This window comes from Adelges cooleyi, unplaced genomic scaffold, assembly GCF_023614345.1.
Source record: "Adelges cooleyi isolate 19-005CV unplaced genomic scaffold, UGA_ACOO_1.1 ACOO_flye_CR_arks_rails_tigmint_CR_PRNA_247, whole genome shotgun sequence".
Lineage (NCBI taxonomy): Eukaryota > Metazoa > Arthropoda > Insecta > Hemiptera > Adelgidae > Adelges > Adelges cooleyi.
This window is the reverse complement of record NW_026095912.1, coordinates 5,036,104-5,058,690: the sequence shown is the minus strand read 5'-3', so window position 1 is coordinate 5,058,690 and position 22,587 is coordinate 5,036,104. Positions and strand designations below refer to the sequence as shown.

At 29.8% G+C, this 22,587-nt stretch overlaps 2 protein-coding genes across 3 annotated transcripts in view; both read right to left on the bottom strand.

Moving 5' to 3' along the window:
* Positions 1-604: 604 nt before the first annotated feature.
* LOC126836881 (enhancer of mRNA-decapping protein 4) lies at positions 605-13,799 on the bottom strand. Its single transcript, XM_050570554.1, has 19 exons — positions 13,469-13,799; positions 7,181-7,389; positions 6,297-6,523; positions 6,068-6,199; positions 5,756-5,980; positions 5,508-5,629; positions 5,248-5,437; positions 5,007-5,166; positions 4,704-4,949; positions 4,513-4,643; positions 4,334-4,438; positions 4,110-4,183; positions 3,446-3,804; positions 2,203-2,321; positions 1,964-2,129; positions 1,765-1,900; positions 1,555-1,705; positions 1,239-1,402; positions 605-1,079 (listed from the first exon to the last, which is right to left on the bottom strand). Exons 1-19 carry the CDS (start codon positions 13,492-13,494, stop codon positions 878-880), a joined length of 3,144 nt encoding a protein of 1,047 aa, XP_050426511.1. The 5' UTR covers positions 13,495-13,799; the 3' UTR covers positions 605-877.
* A 3,509-nt stretch (positions 13,800-17,308) lies between these two features.
* Positions 17,309-22,587, bottom strand: part of LOC126836518 (CD166 antigen homolog A) — a 57,561-nt gene continuing 52,282 nt past the window's right edge. Inside the window, exons 7-10 of one of the 2 annotated variants that reach the window (XM_050570013.1) lie at positions 22,081-22,227; positions 21,687-21,998; positions 20,196-20,371; positions 17,309-17,763 (exon numbers count right to left, since the gene is read on the bottom strand). In XM_050570013.1, the coding sequence (XP_050425970.1) occupies positions 17,503-17,763; positions 20,196-20,371; positions 21,687-21,998; positions 22,081-22,227 (896 nt within the window). In that variant the 3' untranslated portion in view covers positions 17,309-17,502. The remainder of the gene's footprint in view (positions 17,764-20,195; positions 20,372-21,686; positions 21,999-22,080; positions 22,228-22,587) is intronic. The other variant, XM_050570012.1, reaches the window with a different exon arrangement.

Sequence of the window (22,587 nt, the reverse complement as noted above, 5' to 3'; positions counted from 1 at the left end):
ATAGTTTTTTTTCTGCAGCCCTTCAAAACTGATGCATATTTTTTACCTCACTCTGTATTAGAACACAATACCTATATTTTAAATACTTACAAAATTAGTACTATTATGTAATATTAATATTATTTACTTACCTATGGTATTTTTTTAAAACTTACTACATTACACAACAGTCATAAGTATACATTGATATCTACCTTAATTTGTGGTGTCCCAATATATTTATTTTATTTTTCAAATTGGAACATATTTCTATGATATTTATTTATTTGGGCAAAAATGTATTTGAATAATTATTGTAATATTTAATTATTAGTCAAATGTTTTCTTGTTAATATTGTATCCATTTTATATTGAACTACTGGATTATTGTAAAATAATTTTTCAAATTACTCAACTGCTTTCAGCACTAAAACTAATTTAATAATTATTGGAATGTGTACTAAAAGTAAGTAAATAAAAAAACAACTCACATTTTTTTGGGAAATAACAAGTAGGTAGGTTTTATTTTTATTCTTTGATAGTAAAAAAAAAAAAACACAAAAATAACTGTGGTAGTTTAGAGAATGCATAGTAATACTTATAAGATAATAATAAATTATAATTAAAAAAAAAAAAAATTAACAAATAAATGCTTTTGGATTTTACAGTTTTTTAATACAATCACTGAATTTAAATAGTGTCCTTCACACAGTTCAGTGAACCAAATACGTAGTTAATAAGCAAATAATTACAATCAAAAAAAAAAATGAGTAAAATTATAATTTTTAAATGACACAATTATTGAGGATGAGGTCATGTCTTGGCTAAGTAAAAGTAGAAATATACGTCATTCGTAATTACGTATTTTATGTAAACGTGTAATAAATTAGGGGGCAGCTTATTGTTGTTGAGTAACGTTGAAATTTATCATGGTCTTGACGGCGAGTTGTAGCATTTTTATCTTGCGACAAAATGGGTTGTGCGGATTGAGGCTTAAAAACTTCTCAATATTAGTTTCCATTCTTCTCAGAACCAAAGTGATGTTCTCTCTGTGATGGTCATTTGTGTAGTCCAAACTTCCAACGGCGGCTTCCAAGAATCTTTAAAAAATAAAAACCTTGAAATCTAAGAGCTCAAAACGCACTCGATGCTCGGTCGGAAGCAACAAATACATATATAAAATAAATAAACGATAAAAAAATTGTTAGAAAGGTTATAGGGAAAACTCAGGTAACAAATTAAAAGTACAGATGAATTACTTGTGCTTTAGTTCTGTGCTGTTTGACAAATCGAAAGACAACTGTTGAATCAATGATAATACGATCGGAGTTGTCATGGACGCGTTTTGGAACAGTTCTTCGGGAGTTACTGTAACATTTTCGCAAACGTAAAGTACCAATTCCAAGTTAGATGCCGACAGTGCCTGGAAAATAAAGTGACCACGATAATATAAATAACAAAAACATTGTTAATTCTTTATAAGGGTGGTCCAAAATTGTTTTCCCTTTTATCACGGTTTTCTTGCTTTGATTATTTTTTGGACTACCCTAATGTGTAATATAATTCATGGTATACCGTTTCAAAAGCTGAAACATTTTCGCCGTTTTCCAGTAGATTTGTTATGATTCTGCTAATACTATCCTCATCGCTGACGAAAGAATCTGGTACTTGCAAATTAGGTCTCTTCAGCAATAGGAAAATGGTTCTTTGCAATTCATTGTGTGAGCTAAACAAATGTGGTGTTTTAATTTAGAACAATATAAGATAAATGTCTTTGTTACTAACTTCAACAAGTTTAGTTCCATTTCTTTCATTACACTACCCATCCCGTCAACAACTTTCTCGATATCGATTTCCACTTTGTTACCGTTACTGTTACCATGGGCTTCGTCGCCCAACAAAGATTTCAATTCATTTTGATCTGAAATTGTAAGTATATTAAATTATTTATTGTCACTCGTTAAAAAAAAAAACAGAAACTTACATTCCAACGATCTCTCGTTAAACGACATGTCTATTTGCTTGAACATTGAACAACAGGCTTGTTCGAATTTTGGAACAACCTTAGTCATAAACAAATCTTTTAAAATCTCATCCAAAGCCGGGCTTAACAAATCCATCAATGCGGGTGTGAACGATTCTATGTCATCCTAAAAAAAGAAAAAACGTTAACAATGCAATTTATTACAAATTAACCCTATTTTATTGTTATCCTATTAGTACTCTGTTAGCAGCCAAAGTGGAAACAACATTAACAATTTTGTTTTCCAACGCTATCAGCTTAGCGTCCAACGCTGTTTCAACTTTCTTCTCCATCACATCAATACTTTTTTTCACTATAGCTATAAAAATAAAACAAAAAATATAATTATAACTATTGGAAGTGATCAAAATCACTTTCAAACATAAGGTTCTACAGTTTTACATCAGATGGTAAAAAATATCAAATATAAATTGTTTTATAGGTAATATTTGTTTATAATAATATAATTTGATTTTTTTTAGTCTATGGTGAAACGCTTATTGAACTTAATAATAATAATAAATAAATTCCAAACAAACAAAAAGCTTGTAATATTATAACAAACTGAAATATCAGAATTACAATTCAAAAAACTCTGGGATCAACTCACATTAAAATTGTTGTTGTATGTTAAGTTTAGCAAATTAACTTGTTTTTGAACAAGATATTTATCCAACATACATGTTTAAATATAAGTAAAATTGCTAAATTTCTTTACCAAATTTGTTCAACCAATCGAAAATAAATGTTATTGGTGGAAATAATCTTGTATATAATTCTTATTTACAAAGACGCAAAGGAAGCCATCCTTTTTTGTGGAAGGCATCGAGACAAAAGTCAAAGACAACATTGAAACGTTGGTTTTCGCTAAAGTTCTAAGAAGTGAAATTTTGTTTGAAAAACAGAAGAACGAGCCAGAAACTTTAGTTATAATAACTGAGGTTGATAAGCTGTTGTGTTGGCTAGCCAGTTGTACCGTTTCAAAACAAATACACCGAATACTACCGTACCTATCGTACTATCGTACCTGTTTGAAGTATTTAGGTTTAATAGACTTGTCAACAGTTAACAAAAAAACAAGATCAAGCTGTAATTTTTAGAACTTATTTCTGTTGCCTCAAGGAAGGCTTTAAGCCAATTCGGACGACCCTGCAGAAAAAGCAGCAAGTGTATATGTATTTTAAAGATTTTTTAAGTTGAAAATAGTCTACTAAAATTTTGACTGATTCATTGAAAAATTCAGTCATGTTAAAAAAAAAAATACAATTATTCATTTCTAATCTTTTGCTAAATGACGAATTCACTGGTGGCTTAAAAAATTGATCCAGACACAAAAAAATAAAAGCATTATCATAAAACCAGTTAGTTTTGGTAAAAGCTAAAATATGAATAATCGATGGAACAAAATTCCAGAAATATAAATTTACACAATCAAACACATACCCTTCATAATGGGTTCGAGATTTTGTATGAGATCAGCAACAACTGTCTTTCTGTTGGCCGGTGTCAGTAGAGCAGTGTTTACTTGGCTCTCAAGTTGGTTATTTCTCTTTATCAGCAATTTCAGCTGACTGCTCAATTCTTGCAGGCCCGTATAAACTTCGTCCATCTGATTGGCCATGCCGTTGCTCATGGCGGCACTGTTATCGTCCACTTGTATTATTGGCGACAATGTCTTGCGGTTGTCCATCGGGTCTGCGGTGTAACAATTAGTTTCTTCGCTTTCAATTTCAGTTGAATAATCGACCGCACGTTCATAGTCTACAGCCTCCATTATAGATATAGTTTCGTTTAAGTCACACCTTGATTTGGCATAGAAAAATAAAACAAATTACTACTTTGTAAAAAAAATTATACATGAATATATTATGCATATGAAGAGCATATAGAAAGAAAGGTATTTCTTCATATGAGAATTTTAACAACGTTAATTTGTGCATAAAAATCTATGTCTTAAACATTTTAAGACGCTATCCCCACTGTAACATTTTCTTCACCAAAAGAATCTCAACATTTGATAATATAAACTTAAAATAGAAAAAATTTACAAATACCCTTCTTTCACTGTACCCTTTCTAAATATATATATATTATATAATTGAATTACTCAGAGTTGTTGAGAATTTCTTGAACTTCATCTGCGGGTGGACTGCAGTCTACGCTCTTAAGTAGAGTGGGGCGCTAAAAAAAAAGAAATAGATTATTACACACTGTTTATTACTTTTGATTAATTTATGTACACAAAAAATCATTATAATATTGTATGAAATAATTTAATAAAAAGAATTTAACTGTTTTTATTATAATAAAAGTTAAAACTAAGCTATTTACTTGAGGAGAATACAACAGTGGAGAAGTGGCCTTATGCTCAGGAGTCTGTTCCGGAGACTGAATCGGAGTCTGAACTGGAGCTGGTTTGATGATTTTCTTCTTATTCTAAAAAAAAAAAACAAAAAACAAAGGTTTTAAAATGGAATTTTTTTTATAACACGCTTAATTGAAATATTTACTTGTGCGGGATTTGGGTTCCTTTTTGGACTGATATCTATTCCCTTCAACTTTAATTTTTCTTTGACCAAGTTATGTATTTCCATTGGAGTGAGCTTTGGGTTATTTCTAACCGGATTCATTTGAACGAAATCTAAAGATTGACACATAATATATTGAATTCATTGATTTGCGTTTAATAGTATGCACTCACCGTTTGTGTTAGTGCTGGCTACGTGAGGCGGCAATGGGAAATCATCAGCTAGCAGACTTTTAAGACATATAATGGGATTTGATGGCCAGCCTTTCTTTGTTTCTTCTTTAAGATTCTCCGATCCAAATCTATCAGGTGTAGTAATAATTATTTGACCTTCTTGAAGCGATTTCGGTTGTATTGCGTATAAATTGATGATCATAGTTTTACTGTATTGGCTGGACATGTTCACCGGTAGATGATCGCCTGTAGGAACAAATTGTCAAACAAATGTGCCAACAGTTAATAAATAAAATTACTTACCTGAAATGAGATCTATCAAATTTGAATCGTTATCAGTTTTTGTGTCAACAATAATCATGTTCAGTATTGGACTTTGCAATATAATTTCAGTGACGCTGACAATTTTCAAAGATTTTTTAGGAGAATTTTCATCCAGAGCTACTTCCATGACATACAACAACTGAAAAATAATTAAGTTATTTTACTTATAACTCTCCTCAATCATATATTTTAGCCAAATTATGTATAACTTTAATTTTACATTATTGCTTATGTTGCTCAAAAACAAGTATTTTCCAGTTCCATCAACGGTCAGTTTCATCGGACTATCCACTCCAATCGGTTGGACAAATGACAATATTTGAAGACATTCCCATGATTCACAACACCACAAACGTATCTCGTTTTGATTAGTCATCGTCACTAAGTATTTCCATGATAGTATTTCCATCCTGAATAATGTGCAGAAATTTTATTTTTAAACTGATGATCGACATAAAAATGCAAAATAAAAAAACTTACGACGCCCCTTGAATTTCTTTACGATTGTCCAAAAATATCATTGACTTTAAACACAAAAACACTTCTTGAGGATGCCAATTGTATACACATTTTGGGAAGTCATCAACGTTTTCAAACGATATCTAAAATATGGAAAAATAATTATTTTTATTAATTAAAATATTTATTTATTTATTAAAACAACTTCCTCATCGGCTACTAAACAGTTGATTGAACTTAAACTAAAATAAACACAACAAATACTGTACCTGATAAAAGTATACGCTTCCGCTGCTGAGAGCTAATGCCACATTAGAGCCATCGGCAGAAAATGCAATATCGACAATAATGGCGTCTTCTTTTAAATCAATATTAATCAAAGATGTCTCCAAGTACTTTATCGTAGTTTTGTCAAAAGATTTATTCAAATCGAAATTTGAAAAAATCGGACCAGCTGTGTATGTGCTTGCGATGCCAATATGCCATATTTCAGTCTAAAGTTTTAAAAATAAATTTTTTAACATACATTTTCATAATTTATATCTATTATAAATATATTTTTTCTCTTTGTAAATATTTACTGTACAACCACGTGCAACGGCCAAGATTTTCCCATTATAATTTGGTTCATACTCAAGCTCTTTAATGTTTCCTTCTTCAGGTACAAATTGACACCAGGATATAAAATAATCGTGGAAACAAAATGATGGATCCTATAAAAGTTATTAATATAATAAACTAGTATTAATATTATTCTAATAGAAAGAAATTAATTAAAAAATATTGATATTCTAGAAAATATAAACAAACCCCTTTAATTTCAAGTATTGGTATAACAGTGAAATATTTGGATGCAGAAGCGTCTTCATTGATCACGTACACATGTACCGTACCGTTTTGATTGATACACGCTAGCATCAGTACCTCATAAAGATGAGCAAAGCTGATGTCTTCAATCAAACTCGAAAAACCTTTTATTAACGCTCTTTCATTGGTCGTTGTCTTAATGACTCTGACGAGCCCTTCCTTAGAATTGGCTACGAAAAAACAACAATTAATAATTATTATATGACGATGAAGTGTATAGGTTCAAAGTACTTAGGATCGGTAGTATAAAAAAATGGTGGGTATGACGAGGACTAAAAAAATTGGATAAATTGTGGATGGATGAAGCGGAGGGGAGCGTCGGGTGTTTTATGTGACAATAGGATGCCTATAAGATTGAAAGGTAAAATATATAGGACGGTAGTGAGTCTGGCAATGTTATATGGGTCGCAATGTTGGGCAGTAGACAAGAAAACTGAACAGAGAATGAGTGTAGCAGAGATGAGAAATTAATACATAACGGGGAGTCTAGGAGTTACATAAATTGTGGGGAAAATGAGAGAGCATAGGTTAAGATGGTTCGGTCATGTTATGAGAAGAGATGAGGTAGGGGCAGTGAGAGTTGTTATGAAGATGAATGTAGAGGGAAAGAGAGAAAGACTGAGGAAAAGATGGATAGACGGAATAGAGAGTTAAACGAGGACAGCTGGGGTCACTGAACGAGGTATAGGAGATCAAGCCCTATGAAGGTGCAGGACTAGGGTGGCCGACCCCGTGTAGTCGAGAGTGTAAAGCGAAGATGAAGAAGAAGATTAATTAATTATTCATATTATTTTATTCCCACTAAAATGTCCTGTCGTAGTACTTACGTTTAACAAAGGCGTAGGCCAAGACGGTTCCACCGATGTGCATAGCAATTAAACGGCCTTTGTAATAACGCTCTTCCCAGTTGAAGTCGACCAAGTTTTTCAACTTCAGCTTCGAACTGCCTTTCTTGTGCGATCCCTGGCTCAACATGATCGTCGTTTCGTTCCGTTTGATGATGTGCGTACAGTCATCGTCGTTTCCGTTGAACTCCCTGAATCCATCGTAAATCGACATAATGAATACTCAGCAATAGATCAGTTTCCGCTCAAATTTTTCTCGCAGGCCAAATGTGTGTTTGACGCAACCGCTCGCTCAAAAGACAACCGTAAAAGCCAACTCGAGGCGCGAACAGTAGGCAACACAAAACGCTCGGCACGACGGGATTCGAGACAATGAGAGTTTTCCCAGGGCCAATCGGGCGCGACCAAGACGAATTCTACTCCCAACCCCACTACCCCTCCCATCCGTCACCGCTCCTAAACGCGCGAATTACGACCTGCCGGCCCACCCTATTTACACATATATATGTATTATTACCCCAAAAATCAATACAGCTATTTCCTCCCTATTGCGCGCAACACTGGTGTGTACCAAAAATGGCCGCAATCTACTTTGAGAATAAAAATCAATAGGTCACCGGATGATGCTGAGGACGGTGGGGTCATTTCCAAGGGAATGAGACAGGTATAGAATCTGTGTGGACTCGAGACAAAGGCAAACACTATACAGGGTGATCTATAGTAACAATACGAAGATTGATTTCCTTAAAATATCTCAAACGTTAATTACTTAATAGGTAATTCTGGTGTAATTAACTTCCGACGTCCCCAACCGTTTTTACACTATCAGCCGTAATGATCACTTGTTAATTTTTCTGATAATAATAATAATAATATGTTCGTAACCATTGGAATTGTTTATCACAGGTGAGTAGCGAAAAATATGATAAATATTTATTTTTATCAATATATATTTATTATTATTATACATTATACACTTGATGAAAGATAATGTTTCTAGTTGAATATTAGCTTCGATGCGTAGCTGAGAAGTTATTGTTTTTACAGGGTTTTTATTTTTGTATCTAAGCCCACAAGATATTCTAAACCGCCGTACCAATTTCTTTATCAGGTATAGTACCTGAAAGGTACTTTATTGGCCCAAAATTAAAAAAAAATATTACCTCTTCCCATCACCCTAAAAATATACATATTTTTCAAATTAAAAATATGGAGCTGTCAAACTTTTTTATAATTAGTCAAATTAATTCCAAAGTTATATATTATGAAAATACCAAATAAAATATCAAACACCTTTTTTTCCAAAAGGGTGGAAAGTTTTTCTTAACTTTCCTTTTTTTGTATAGTTTTAAGTCTGAAAATTAAATTGAAGGTTTTTTTAATTAAGGAAAAATCTAAACGGAAAGGTGTAATACTTTGATCGTAGTAAATTACTAAATTACTATGTACGAGTAAACCAACAGTTAACGGGGAAATGGTGTAAAAAAATTTTTTTTTTCTTTTTTCTGATCAAAACATTGTTAACAATATACATTTTTTTTATTTATTTAGATTGAAATTGTTCTCAATATATATATATATATATATATATATATATGTATATATAATTAAGAACATGATATTAGATGACAAATCCAGCTTGACAACAGAATGGAATGATACCCAACACACTATTGGAATTTTAAAAGAGAGAATCAATTGAATATTAAAGGGAAAATACAATACATAAAGGTTAACAACAAGCATTATTCAGTCTACAAATACCAATAGCCCGTGGATCACCTCTGAATGACAGTAACATGAATACGTTACAAAATTATGTGTATGTTACAACAAAATCGTTATCTATAGTAATAAAATAGGTCATAAGAAGTTATATCACATGTACTCTGCATTATATTAATTTTTTCATTAATTGAAGGGATAAAAAACACATTATTAAGTGCAACTGTTAGTAAGAAACATTTTTAGCATGGAACATACTTTAGCTTTGGCCCCCCAGTCCGAAGACTGCATAGCGATACTTAAGTAGCGTGCCTACATTAAAAGTATAATAACATATAAGATACCATCAAAATAATAACGAGTTGTCGTCGTCATGCAAACGTTTGGCCAGAACATATAATTAATACTATACTATTGTCATAAATCGCAAGGAGATTATAGATCAGAAATAATCACTATTCAAGAGGCAGCAGGCTAAAGCATGTTCCATGTTTTATAATTTTAACCGTTAGGCTTGAAGTAGACTGTAACTTTTTTTTTCTTCAACTTTTATGTTACGTTGTACAACTGTAAAGATTATACATTGTAAATCACTTACAACAATGTCAATAATAATTAAATATTCATAATACGAACATAATGAAAAGTCCTTGTCAGGGACTTTGTAATGAAGCAAAATCGCTTATAATAAAACATTGGTTATAAGTTATAACTAGTGCTTGGATGTTTTAGACTAAAACTAGACAATTTAGATGCAATAGGAAATTTAATAAAATATGCACTTTACTTAAACAAAAAAGACTAGTAAAAGAAAATACCCCCGTTTTAGTTATTTTTTAAACATTTTTTGACTTAAACAATAATAAAATATTCAAAAGGTATTCAACTTTACCAATTGTGGTACCTTGTTGAATACTAGTTGTCTGTAACAAATATAATTCATTTATCATAAAACACGTATAAATTAAAATTTAACTTATTATTATTTGATTTTGTGAATCAAAACAATAAAACAATCCAATTTCATAAACATCCAAGACCTACTTGTAACAAACAAATGTATTTTTCACTTCAATCATAAGTGATTTACACTGTATGTATTCTCTACTTAACTTAAGAAAAAGTCAGTGACGAAAAGAAACCTACGGGTGGGATGGTCTATTAGCATGGTCATTGATTGTAATTCTTAACTTGAATAGGGTATAGTTAGTATATATTTTTTAAGAGGATGCCATGTGTCTTATTTGTTGGGTTTTTTTTATATCATATAAAAACACTGTACAGAAAACCCTGAATAAAAAAAAATATTCACAGACTTCTCTTCACTACTATAAAAACACTTTTACAGGTTTAAAAATATATTATTCGAAGTTAAAATACGCCGTAACATAGATGAGGATTTTATAAACTACAGATAATCCCTTTTACTCCCAAATTATCAATGTTTTCACTATAAAATAAAGTTGCGGGCTCAATAAGTTAGATTTGAAAAAAGGTTTTTAATACTAATACAATTAAAAAATATGCCAGATTTGTATTTTCCAAATTTTTAACTTTTTGTTCTTAGCACCTTTCATGTGTTATTTATATTTTTAAAACTTATGACAGGTTGCAAAAAAAAAGTTATCAGATTATAAGAATTAAATAGCCTATAATTATAAGACCAGTAATTTTTAATGATGCATTTAATTAAAAATGTTTAAATAAAACTACGCTATGAGGTTTGAAATACATAAGCATTATGTATGTACTTGTTGTGTTAACACTTCTTTAAAATGTTTGTTCGTTTACTTTTAGATAAATATATTGTACCATTACTCAGTCAAATAAGGATCCTGTAGAAAAATACAAGAAATGTATGATACTGTGTAAAGTCATAAAAAACCTATAGGGGTGAAGTAAGTAAGATTAACTTTTAAAATGTTTTCATCAAAAGATATTGTACTAGATGTCGACTTAGATTGCTGTTATAAGCTCTTGCCTCAATTAAATTAACGTAACATAAATAAATTGAGACAAGCAGTAAAGAAAAAAAAGCACGTTTTCGACTTTTATTGAATTAAATAGGTTTTTTAATTTAAAGTAGAAGCAACATCAATCTACACAGATAAACATTAATATAGTTTTATAACGGAAAGTTTTTGTCAGAAATGTGTCTAAAATTCAAATTTTTTAAAAGATTATAATTTCAATTCTTAAAAAAAAGAAACAAAAATATTAAATTTTAATGAGTATTAATATTATTATATTATTATATTGTTTCTTGAAAAATTTCAATTTACAACATCTTATTTTTCACAAAACCCGTCCAATTAATTTGTAGAAATATGGTGTTAGTATAATTTTAAAAAAAATTAACCACCGCCACTAATTGATAATAAAAAAAATCATTGTGTAGTTACTAATAGGTAGAAATGTTTGTTCAAACTAATTAATAAATTTGAACATTATTTAAAAGTTTTAAACAATTTCAAATTAAAATATGCACAAACTGGAATTGTTTGCTTCACTTGAAATTTTTTTTTTTTAGGTCAATATTTTTCATAGATATTTAAACTATAGATCAAATTTGAACTAATAAGTAGACAACCAATGCTCAAAAAAAAAAAAATTATAGAACCAAAGCAGCTAAATCCACATATTATGTTCAAATTGTGTTTTACAAATATTTTTTACAATTTTATGTTACAGGTAATATTGAAGATGAACGAAAAACTTCAAAAATGTCATTGCCTATGGAATAGATATCATTATCTCTTATTTTTAAAAATGATTAAAAATTAACAACAGCACTCTTAATTTTTTTATGGTAATTCTTGAGTGCTGTACTAATAAAATAAACATCAATTAATCAATTTATTTTAATTTACAGGTTTACTTTTTACTTATTCGAGTATTCAATTCATATTCTTTAATACAATTATCAAAAATTTTGAGGAAGTGAACATATACCTTGCATTATTGTTTATAAGAAAACAGGTTAGAAATAGCACTACTTAATTTAAGTAGGAAATTAACAAAGAAATATATTTTTTAAAAGAATCATTTCCTTAAATTATTTAACATTTTTTTAAATGATATATTTTAAATAGTAATAAGGCAACCTTCTAATAAAACAGTAAATGCCAAGTACAAAAAAAAGGCAACAAAGTGGTTTTTACCGAGAGTAATCAAATCACATTGAAAAAGCGCTGATGTGAATGTGTTGGTAATAGAAGTATAAAATATCGATAACAATGATGTTAAGGTAAAAATATGCTTAAAATTTGACACAATTATTTTTTCAAATAATTTGTTACCGTTGTTACCAATAGACATCGCTATATAATATATATATATTAGGATAGTTCTTATTTGCACAATTTCTGAATTTCTATTATGCCGCCCCCTATTCAATTAAAAAATGAAAAATGTTAAGCCTATTTTCAACTTTCTAATCCGATCCTAACCATTCGCTGTAACAAGGAGAAGTTTTCTGTTAAAAATACCGGCAATTTTCCTATTTTAATTTAATTATTCTACTGCAAGGCCAAATAATTGACATGGTTTGTAAGTATCACTGTTTTAACGTTTCAATGTGAGTACTCAATATTACTTCATTATGATTGTACTGAAAATTTACTGTGCTAATATATTTTATATTAATACACACATAGCAACCTAGAAGTTTAATGTGATCCAAGTGTAATTTCCACTTTGGTTTTTTCTTAACAAAAAAAATAGTTAATAGATTTTAAGAAAATTGTTTATGTTATATTGTTATAGCATCACTCTAGATCTACCGTTTAATCTAATTTTAAAACCTTAATTTCTAAAACTATGCTCAAGAAAAAGAAAGTTTTCACCTCTTATAGGGAAAATGGATTATAATATTTTTTTGGATCATCAACATTTATTGTTAGTAATATTTCTAAAGTCTATTCCATCAAATTGAGAACTAATTTGACTGATATAAAAAAAGTAATAGCACGTCGTAATTTTAAGTAAAATATGAAAATTTGAATGCTGTTTTTCTCCATTTTGAAGGGGTGAACTATTAAAGTGTTTTACAAATAAAGTACCATCTATCTCAAACAACTATATTTTATTTAGACAAATTATCAATGAGTAATACAATTGCATGATTTATTATGATAGGCTAGTATTTCTTGTAAATAAATGATTTCATTGTTTTTAACGCTTATGTTCAATCTAATAGAGTCTATACATTTTAAGTAAAAACAAGTAGAAAAAGAAATTAATGTTTAATCAAACTTGTAAAAATATTGTAAAAAAATGTACTCAAGAAAAATACCAAGAATAGACAGAAAATTGAATGACCATTTAATTTGTCGTTAATCCCATAGATTTAGTGTATACTCAAAAAATAATTAAAACACGATTTGGTAAATAGATTTGTAGAATTAATCGGTATAAGATGTACCTAGTTTTAAAAACTAGTAAAAACTTAAAGTAATATTAAAAAACAAGGCTTACAACTATTGTCGGGTATTATAATAGATCACAGATATAATAGTAGTATCTATAAACGAAAGGAATACTTACAGTAATTCTACAGCTTGAGCGCTCATTTTTACAAACTTAAACGTTTTTCAAGTAGATTAGTAAAAAATATTTAGAAAAAAAAACAAACACGAATGTACGTTGCCAAATATTGTCACTAGTAAAATATAAATGTATAAAAATATGCTATTAGTAATAATGTGGCAGCAGACGAGAAATTTACTAATTTTGCATTAATTATTTCAAATAGTATAATAATTAATACTGAGTCGAGTAAGTAGTAATGCACAATGTGCGTTAATTTTTTTTATTTAATTGTTTTAAATATAAAAATTAGAAATCTAGGAAGTCGGCGTGTACGTTTTTTTCCGTCAAAATATATCATAAAAATCCTACTTAATTGTTAATAAAATATAATATTAAATAATATATATAATATATAATAATCGTCTATAATAGTACAATAAATGTAAACCTTAAATTCCAAAAGCCGTTTATTGATAACAGTGTGATAACGCTACAACGTCCTTGTCACTGGTAAAGCATGGCATAACATTGATAAGAACATTGCTCCGATTTCGGCGGCAAAATGCATTTGAAATGTTGATGGTACAAATAAATTATAATATAATAATTTGCTAAAAAATATTAAAGAAAGAATAATAATAGAGAAAACGAAAGTGTAAAAAACAAAAATGAGTCGAACCGATTTTGCTTTGTATACCATAGTCGTTGATTTGTACAGTGTACTGTAATTTGACTGTAATATTGACAAGACATTTTAAATGAAAAAGTACCTTTTTATAAATGTTCGCATACATTTCCTATCATGTTTTATTTATGTCGGACGAGATAACAAAATACAAAAATACGCTAGTACTTTTTTGGTATTAAATGTTTATTTTTAAATACTATTCTTTTACTTTTACTTGAGTAAATTAAAAAAAAAATATATTTTTATTAGGTATGTACCTATTAAATTCAAAATGTCAAACAAGTAATAACAATTTTCGCCAATTTAATATAAATCGCATCATTTGGTGCATTTATTTAAATTTTTTAGTGAAATATTTTTCAGTACAATTTAAAAAAAATATATATTTTTTACGTAATTTCAATAGAAAAATATTACAAAATATTTCGTATTTACTAACTAAATGTCAAAATAAAATAATATGTTCTTGTACGCTAAAATAATATTCTAAAAATTATACATTGTATAATACTTCCTTACTTCGTGGATAAAAACATAATTTTAATATTTTTCTATTAGACTATTAATATTACTTATTTTTTAAATCATTTTAAGCATTTATAGTTTAATTTAAAAACTAAAAAAAAATATACTACACTAAATATGTTAATTAAATCAGCATTTTTCATAATTAATTCGATTTTTTTTTAAAAATAGGTGCTAAATGTTTCAAAATAGTAATTGTCCTAGGCTGAAATTCAAAGCATGAAAACTCCTTGAAGGGACTCAAGTATCGTGTAGCTATATAGAATTCTCTTGTATAAAATACTATTATATTTGTTGTTTATTATAAATTATCTATGATAAGAACAGAGTAAGAACACATTCCTTAGTATTAATTTCAGTACTTCGCACCTCTAGTTCTCGATTTTTTTAAATTTGCCTATGAATATTTGTTGTGCCCGATCCGGCTGCAAATAAAAATAATATTCCTAATTCCTAAGCTCTTTTAAAATATTGTATTTCTCTATTGCTCTTTTAACCGTTATAGGTAAGTCTAAAAACAAGAGTATAGGTACTCTAATGTATATATTTTGTTTCATTTTGATTACTCAAGTCTAAGATATCATTGGATCGCTTGTACGATTAAACGCTTGACGGTAACATTTGCAAAAATTAGTTATGTAGGTATACAAAAAGTGTTTACAAGCCTTTCATCAATTAACAGTATTTATTTCTGAGAGCTTTACACTGTTCTTATTACAACAAAGACAGATAACGTTATTAGTTACCTCGCCTATCATTCATTTATCTGGAAAGAATAATTTACACAAGCGAATCTTTTTGTTTTTTCGGTTTTTTTTTAATGTTAGAATTATTGGTCTGGACTTTACACAAAACTGACAGTGGCAGTTATTTTTGCCTTTGATTTTGTATGTACATTGGTAGACGGTAGTTCATACTATGGATAAGTATGGGTCGGCACATTTAACAAAACTGTGTGGCGTTTTTTGAATCTATTAATAATTTAAAATATAATAATATATGTTGTAAGTTTCGTTGACTTGAAAATACATTTAAATAATATTTTTTTAAAATACCTATCAATGGTGAAAAAAAATGATTATATCTTTGTAGCTAAGAAACTACTTTGTTTTTTAGGTAAATTTGATTTAAAAATCGCACTTAAAATTATTAGAAGAAGTACACGATTTTTTCCAAAATCCAGTTTTGAATACCTAATGACAAGTATAACTATTTATTTTAAATACTCAGGATAACTAATTGCCATTTAAATTTAAAAACTTCATGAGAAATTAATTGTTGAAAAGAAAACTTATAGTGTTTGTGAAAAAATTGATTTGAACATAACAATGCCATAAATCTCCGTAAGTTTTGTACTCAAATTTATAGTCAAGCAGAAGTTTACAAAAATATGGTCTCTAGTAAGGTTTAAATCAGGAACTGAAATTGAAGGGTCCGGTGCAATAACGAGATAACTCCACTTTTTGAAATTGTTAAGGAGACATAAAAACAGCTTACTAACTCCCTTTTGATCAAATTACGGTTTTAAAAACAGATTTACATGCTTTAGATGTATATATAACAGTTTATCAAATCTTATTACTTTTGAATAAGCTAAAATCATTTAAATTAATTAATTTAAGTATAATTTAGTGGAAATATATTGATTTTTTGCCCCAAAATTAAAATCCATGTTTTTGTTTTTTTACATATCTCAAAAATACTCGCAACATTTACATTAAGGAATCTCAAAAAGCATTAACAATGTGTAATCCTACCTATAAATATAATCATCCAACTAATAGTGACCTTTCATGATGATTATATTGAGCTAATTCTGTGTTTTAAGGAGATATTTTGGGTTTTTGACCCAAAATATTAGTTTTCCGACGCAAACACAATGACACATTTTGAATAAAAACTGATATTATTGATAACTGATAAGTATCGTGATAACAGCAATATAATATGAAGGTTACAGTGGTAACAAATCGTTAGATTATATAATGTTGACATCGTTCGGAGCAAAAACCAAATATCTTCGGAGATATCTGGTACTTGCCCACAGCATTTTAAACCAGATATCTCCTTTTGTATGATATTAGCCGATCTATCGGTCGGAGATATACCGTTATTACACCTAAATGTAGACACAATTTTCCGCTATCAGAATATGTTAAAATATGCATTTCGAAAAAAAGTGGAGTTATCTCGTTATTGCACTGGATCCTTCAATTAAGGTACAAAAAAAAAAAAAGATATAAATGAAGATGACAGAAAAAACCCATAAAAATTGCAAGTTTACAATATTATAACTTCAATGCGTTTTATTATAATAATTTTAATTATATATTTTTTCTAAACAACACTTCCTTCTTTTTATTATAGCAATAAAAAATAATTTGTTATTCAAATTGTTTTTTTTCTACACAATATAATATTATTCTGCAGTTATATGTATATATAGACGGATACAATTACGTATAGTATATAATAGTAATACTTGGTGTCAAAAAAAAAAAAAAACAAATCATTCAAAATATTTTTTTTTTAAATTAAGTATGCGTTTTTTTTAAATATATAAGTAATAATAATAGTTATAATAGTTATAATTAATATATTTTTTACCTAACACATCCGCGACGTGTACATTTTTTTTTTAATAATTAACAACAATCCAAACAACAAATAAAACGACTATACAATGTTTTTTTTTTAATTTTTTTTGGGGGGGGGGGAGGGGAGAAGTCTTCTTTTATATCAGCTATTTTAATTATTATTCAACACAATACTTATATGTATATAATATAAGGGTATAAATATATATATATATATCGTTTACTGTGACTGTTTTGTCTTAAATTAAATGCACACGAATTGACATAACTAAGTACAGGACGATGACCAGCATATAATTAAACTTTATTGAGCAAACTGAACGCGAAGCGGACGTTTGGACGGGCTCTCTGTTTCGACTATTTTTCGTTACGCTCAATATAACCGTAGCTTCCACCAATGTTTTACCAGAACCGACGATCAGGTTGTATTCACCACTGTGAACAGGCGTCGCCGAATGTATTGTCAGGGCGGTCACTTGGCAATAAGAAGATGTAGATTGCTGAAACGATACAACAAACGGGTCATGAGTGAAATATACAATAAAAATGCAATATAATCCAAGTATGATACAATACAATAAATTACATGTCTAAAATATACATAAACAATGTATAATCGAATAAATGAACAACAATGTCATCTTTATTCAAATAACATTACTGCAATAATATATGTTTATTTAAATTAAAAAATAAAATGTTGTTATTCGAGTAATAAAAGTATAAAATCATGTTTTTTATGTGCTTTTATTATTATGCTAATATTATTTTATTATGGAAATTCTTTCGTCTTTTTGTCAAACTATTATACAACATAAATATTATTCGATTTTCATTTTATTCATAAAAAAAATATGATTCACGATTTTTTCTATTCGAATTCAATACTCAAATAATTTTTGTTATTATTTAACCTAAATGCCCAAAACGCACTGACTTCACCCTATAGGTGCATTTTTATCCGACTCAATCCACACATATGAAATATATTGAATAATAATTTACCTAATAAAATATAATAGAAAAGGTAAAAAATAATACAATTATTGTAGTTAAATGCAAAAACAATGACAAAACCTACCACAAAAAAGACACACTTTTCAATAAAGAAGAATAGGCTTCTAAACTGAATTGGACTATTTTCTATGAGATAATAAACCATGGATACATTTACGATTAATCTTATTGCTCGTAACTCAATAGAAAAAAACAGTATAAATTGATTAAAATAAATTTCATAATAAAAATTGTTATTATTATAAACAACATTATTGCCTAACACTTTTTTTTTAAATCAAATAATTTATCTTGCTATCTTGTTATTTTTTTTTGACAATTTATTATATTTATTAATTACCTACAGGGTGATTTTGAACAAGACAATATTATTATAAATAAGAGAAGGTACGCGAGAAGCAGTTATGTTTCCAATAATAATTATGCTTGAAATATGATATTCTGGACATGTAATGTATAACGTTGGAAAAAAAAATTACCACCTAACGGATAACATAATATTTGCTGACGTCTATACTGTGTATTAAGTTTTTTCTTATTAATGATGGGTATTCCTGTCATTCCATAAAAATGTTGCCGTTATACCTAGCGCAAATTTTGGGATGTTATATTATATCCCAACAATCTTTTCCGTCATATCCTACCGTTTATTTTCCCTTTTTACTTTTTGCAAAACCCAAAATAAAATATTTAGAACAATGCATTTTATCTTATAGCCAAAGTATCGACTCGAAAGTGCACCTATCTTAATAGTTTTAATTTTGATACAAATTGTAAAAATATGTGATCAAACTCTTTCAGGAAGTACTTATTCAATTATTTGAACTATCACCGTGTTATATTTTTTATATTTATTTACATTTTATTTTTACTTTTTGATTTATTAATATTGTAAATACATTTTTTATGAAATAATAATTTAAATCGCTCTAATATAATTTTTATAATACTTATAATATTTTATTGATACGTTTTTATAATAACATTTGTGTATAGTATTGCCCCTAATTTCTATAGTATTTATAGTTGGAATAGTCACCCCCACCACCCCAAAAAAAATATATATATATATTGGAGGCTGGAGCAATAATTTTTTACTCTCCAAAAGCATTTTTTTACATAATTTAAAACTGGTTTTCATCATTGATATGTAATTCTGTTAATCTTCATATAGTAATTTTTTAATTCGATATATCGAAGAAAACTAATAAACGTCACGAACATCAGAGATTACATTTAAAATATAATTTTCATTTTACCGGGATGTAAAAGTTACAATTTACCCTTTTGGTTCTCTTATCGCAGTTAAATAATTAGGAAAATAATCGTTTGTGACTTGTGGAAATAATTGTGCGTGTGTGTGTGTGTGTGTGGATATCACAAAAAATGTTCTAACGGCTTAGAAATATTTTTTATTTTATTTTTTACGATTTTGTGACCAAAAACCTTTTGCCGGGCAAAACCGAATTACCGATTCCGGCGAGCCAAGGTGAGATTTAAGCATTTTGAATATCAAACGAACGATCGACAGCCAGCCGGGAATACTTAATAAGGGGGCATAATATTATTATTGCTTTCTAGTCATTTGTCGGAATTGTAAAAAAAAAACCGGAGAGAAGGAGACAGAAATCCATCAGTAAAAACGAAGGGGATGCGACTCGGATGGCTTTGCAACGACGTTTGAGGAGATAAAAATAAAAAGGGAGGGCGGTTTGACGTTCGGGACATGACGAGTAATAATGAGGTGGAAACCGTGGAAAAAGATAGAGGCGGCGTTTTACCAAGGCCGGCAGGGGAATTAAGGAAACGGCAAGACGTCGCTGACAGTGTTGAGCAAGACATATTGAAAAAGAATACCTTAACACCGGGTCCGGCGGTGATAAATGTCTCGCGTGTTATTTAATTTACGACTTACGGTGACGGTATGCGCCTCGAGTTGGCCGGCCGCCGTTCCGGGTCGAATCACTCTGTCGTTGGCGATCCAAAGCACTTTGTTGGCCATCGGGTTGGCGCAGAACTCGGCCGAGAGCCGGGTGTCGTCGCCCTCGTGCACTACCACGGTTCTGTTTTCAATGTAAATCACCGGACCGCCTGGAAATCGACGGGAAATTATTATGAATTATACTTATTATACATCATCATAATCTTATCGTAGGGCCATTAAGTGTACTTAAGCAGATACCGTACCTTATATGTTTTGAGAGACCGGGGGAGGGGGGGGGGTCGGTTATTAGTAAAGCAATGAGGGTACTTTATTATGGGTAACTTTTTCGTGTATCTACGAGTGGCTTATTTTTTTTTATATCGTACCGTTTGCATATAGTTTATTTTAAATAAGTTTTTCGCTCATTTTCTCAATAGGTACATATTATCGAAATTTTAATGACAAAACCACGTACAACGGGTTTTTTGTAATGTAAAATAAGTTTTTATTTAAACTATTAATGTAACAGAAAACGGCAAATTAAGTTATTATGTAAATTCAACTTTTGGTCATAGAATAGATAATATAAGTCATGATAAAAACTTTAACTTTTCCCATCAATACAAAATATTCATAAAGTAATAATTATTCAGTATTAATGAATATAATTATTTATCAATGCGAATTTTACTTTTATATTTACTACTTCTATTTGTGATTTATGAACAATGAAGTACGTATTATTTTTTTTTAATTTATTAATTATTACAAAGTGATTTTCTAAACTAAAACACTAAAAACTAATTCTAATCATTAGACATAATATGATAATATGATTTAATGGATTTTCTTGAAACTTTCAACTAAACATTTCTGTTAAGGTAAAATGTTGTAAATATTCTACAAGGTTTATTTGAATATACATAATATTATGTATGCTAGATCAAGTAGCAATTTTATCGCGTCCGTGATTTGTTTTTATTTTATTTTTAAATATTTTATCGGAGAATTTGCTAGAATTATACTTTTAACGAAGAGGTATTTTACCGTTTGAAATTCTTACAATATTTTTATGTTTTATAACTAAATCGCATTTGCCGAGGTTCTGGTTAACGCAGATTACTCGAAGACGGTCCTCGGGTCGTTTCTGTTGACCTTAATAATTAATACCTACTTAAAACATTTGCCCGTAAAACCATATTGCGCGACTTTCGAAGGGACTATTGAATGTCGAGTTTCCCCAAATCGCAATACAACGCAGGGTCACTAACAGTAAAGAGTTAAATTATTAAGTTTTTGGCTTGCATATTTCACCAGAGTTTATTGTAGAAACTATAACGAAATAGACAAGTACTTTTGACGGAACAAGATATGACAGAGGTATTTCGGAGGCATTTACAGAGATCAGGGAGGGAGGAGGGACGCTTGGGGTACTAAACATCTTAAAACTTAAAATTAGCGCGGTTGTTAGTAAGTGCTCACCGACAACGTTCAAATGGACCGTGTAAACCCTAAGCTTTTCGTGGTTTTTGTTCTTGTTGCCGACGATGCACTTGTACTCGCCGGCCTCTTGGTACAACACTTGTTCGATGCGAAGATGACTGCCTGGGCCGACGGGTTCTAGTCGGTTATCGGCCGTGGACTTGGCCCAGCAGGGTATGGCCGTGCTGGGACCGGACGGGCATTCCAGTTGCACTTCACCGCCGACGGTGACTTCGACCGATTCCACCGAACCGGCTCGGTCCTCCTCTTCGATCAGTTCTTTGCGGACCGATTCCAATTCCTCCGTGTTGTCTGGCAACAATGAACAAACGCGTTTTATTTTTTAAGAAAACAAATTATAAAACCGCTACCGCTATTGGCTTGTGTGTCTTACATCTCACGTTCAAAAAGTAACCGATGGACGAGTACTCGGACAGCAAGTGCCGGCTGGTGCACTTGTACCAACCGCTGTGGTTTCTCCTTATGGACGTGAAGTTCAAGTAACCGTCGTCGGTCTGCAGGACGGGAGGGGCGCTGTCATCTGTTGACGGACACAAGTAATGGCGGTTTAAGTACAAGATAGCTCTTAGTAACTAATGCTACGAATATCGATCGTTAACAGAGATGGCCAACATGACGTCAAAGTATCAAAACAGTATCAGCAAATCACACAATCTGTCAGTTGATCCGAATACTTATTGTAGCTGTCAATTTAACTAACTTATGATTCCATCAAAATGTATCGAAGAGTACATTTATAGGCACATTGTGGTTTATGAGTGTATCGGTGGTTTGTATAGTTTATCCGGAGTTGGGCAAAATGCTATTACATAATAACGGTTGACAACTAAAACAATTCGAATGGCTTATCGATTGAAATAAAAAGATAATAAAGTATAGC

Excerpts from the sequence above, each read along its gene's own strand:
- LOC126836881 (XM_050570554.1), bottom strand. The coding sequence starts at position 13,494 with ATGAGCGCTCAAGCTGTAGAATTACT. Across the intron at positions 6,200-6,296 it reads CAATACTTGAAATTAAAGGG|GATCCATCATTTTGTTTCCA; the intron begins GTTTGTTTATAT and ends TAACTTTTATAG. Across the intron at positions 1,080-1,238 it reads AGCACAGAACTAAAGCACAA|ATTCTTGGAAGCCGCCGTTG; the intron begins GTAATTCATCTG and ends TATTTTTTAAAG.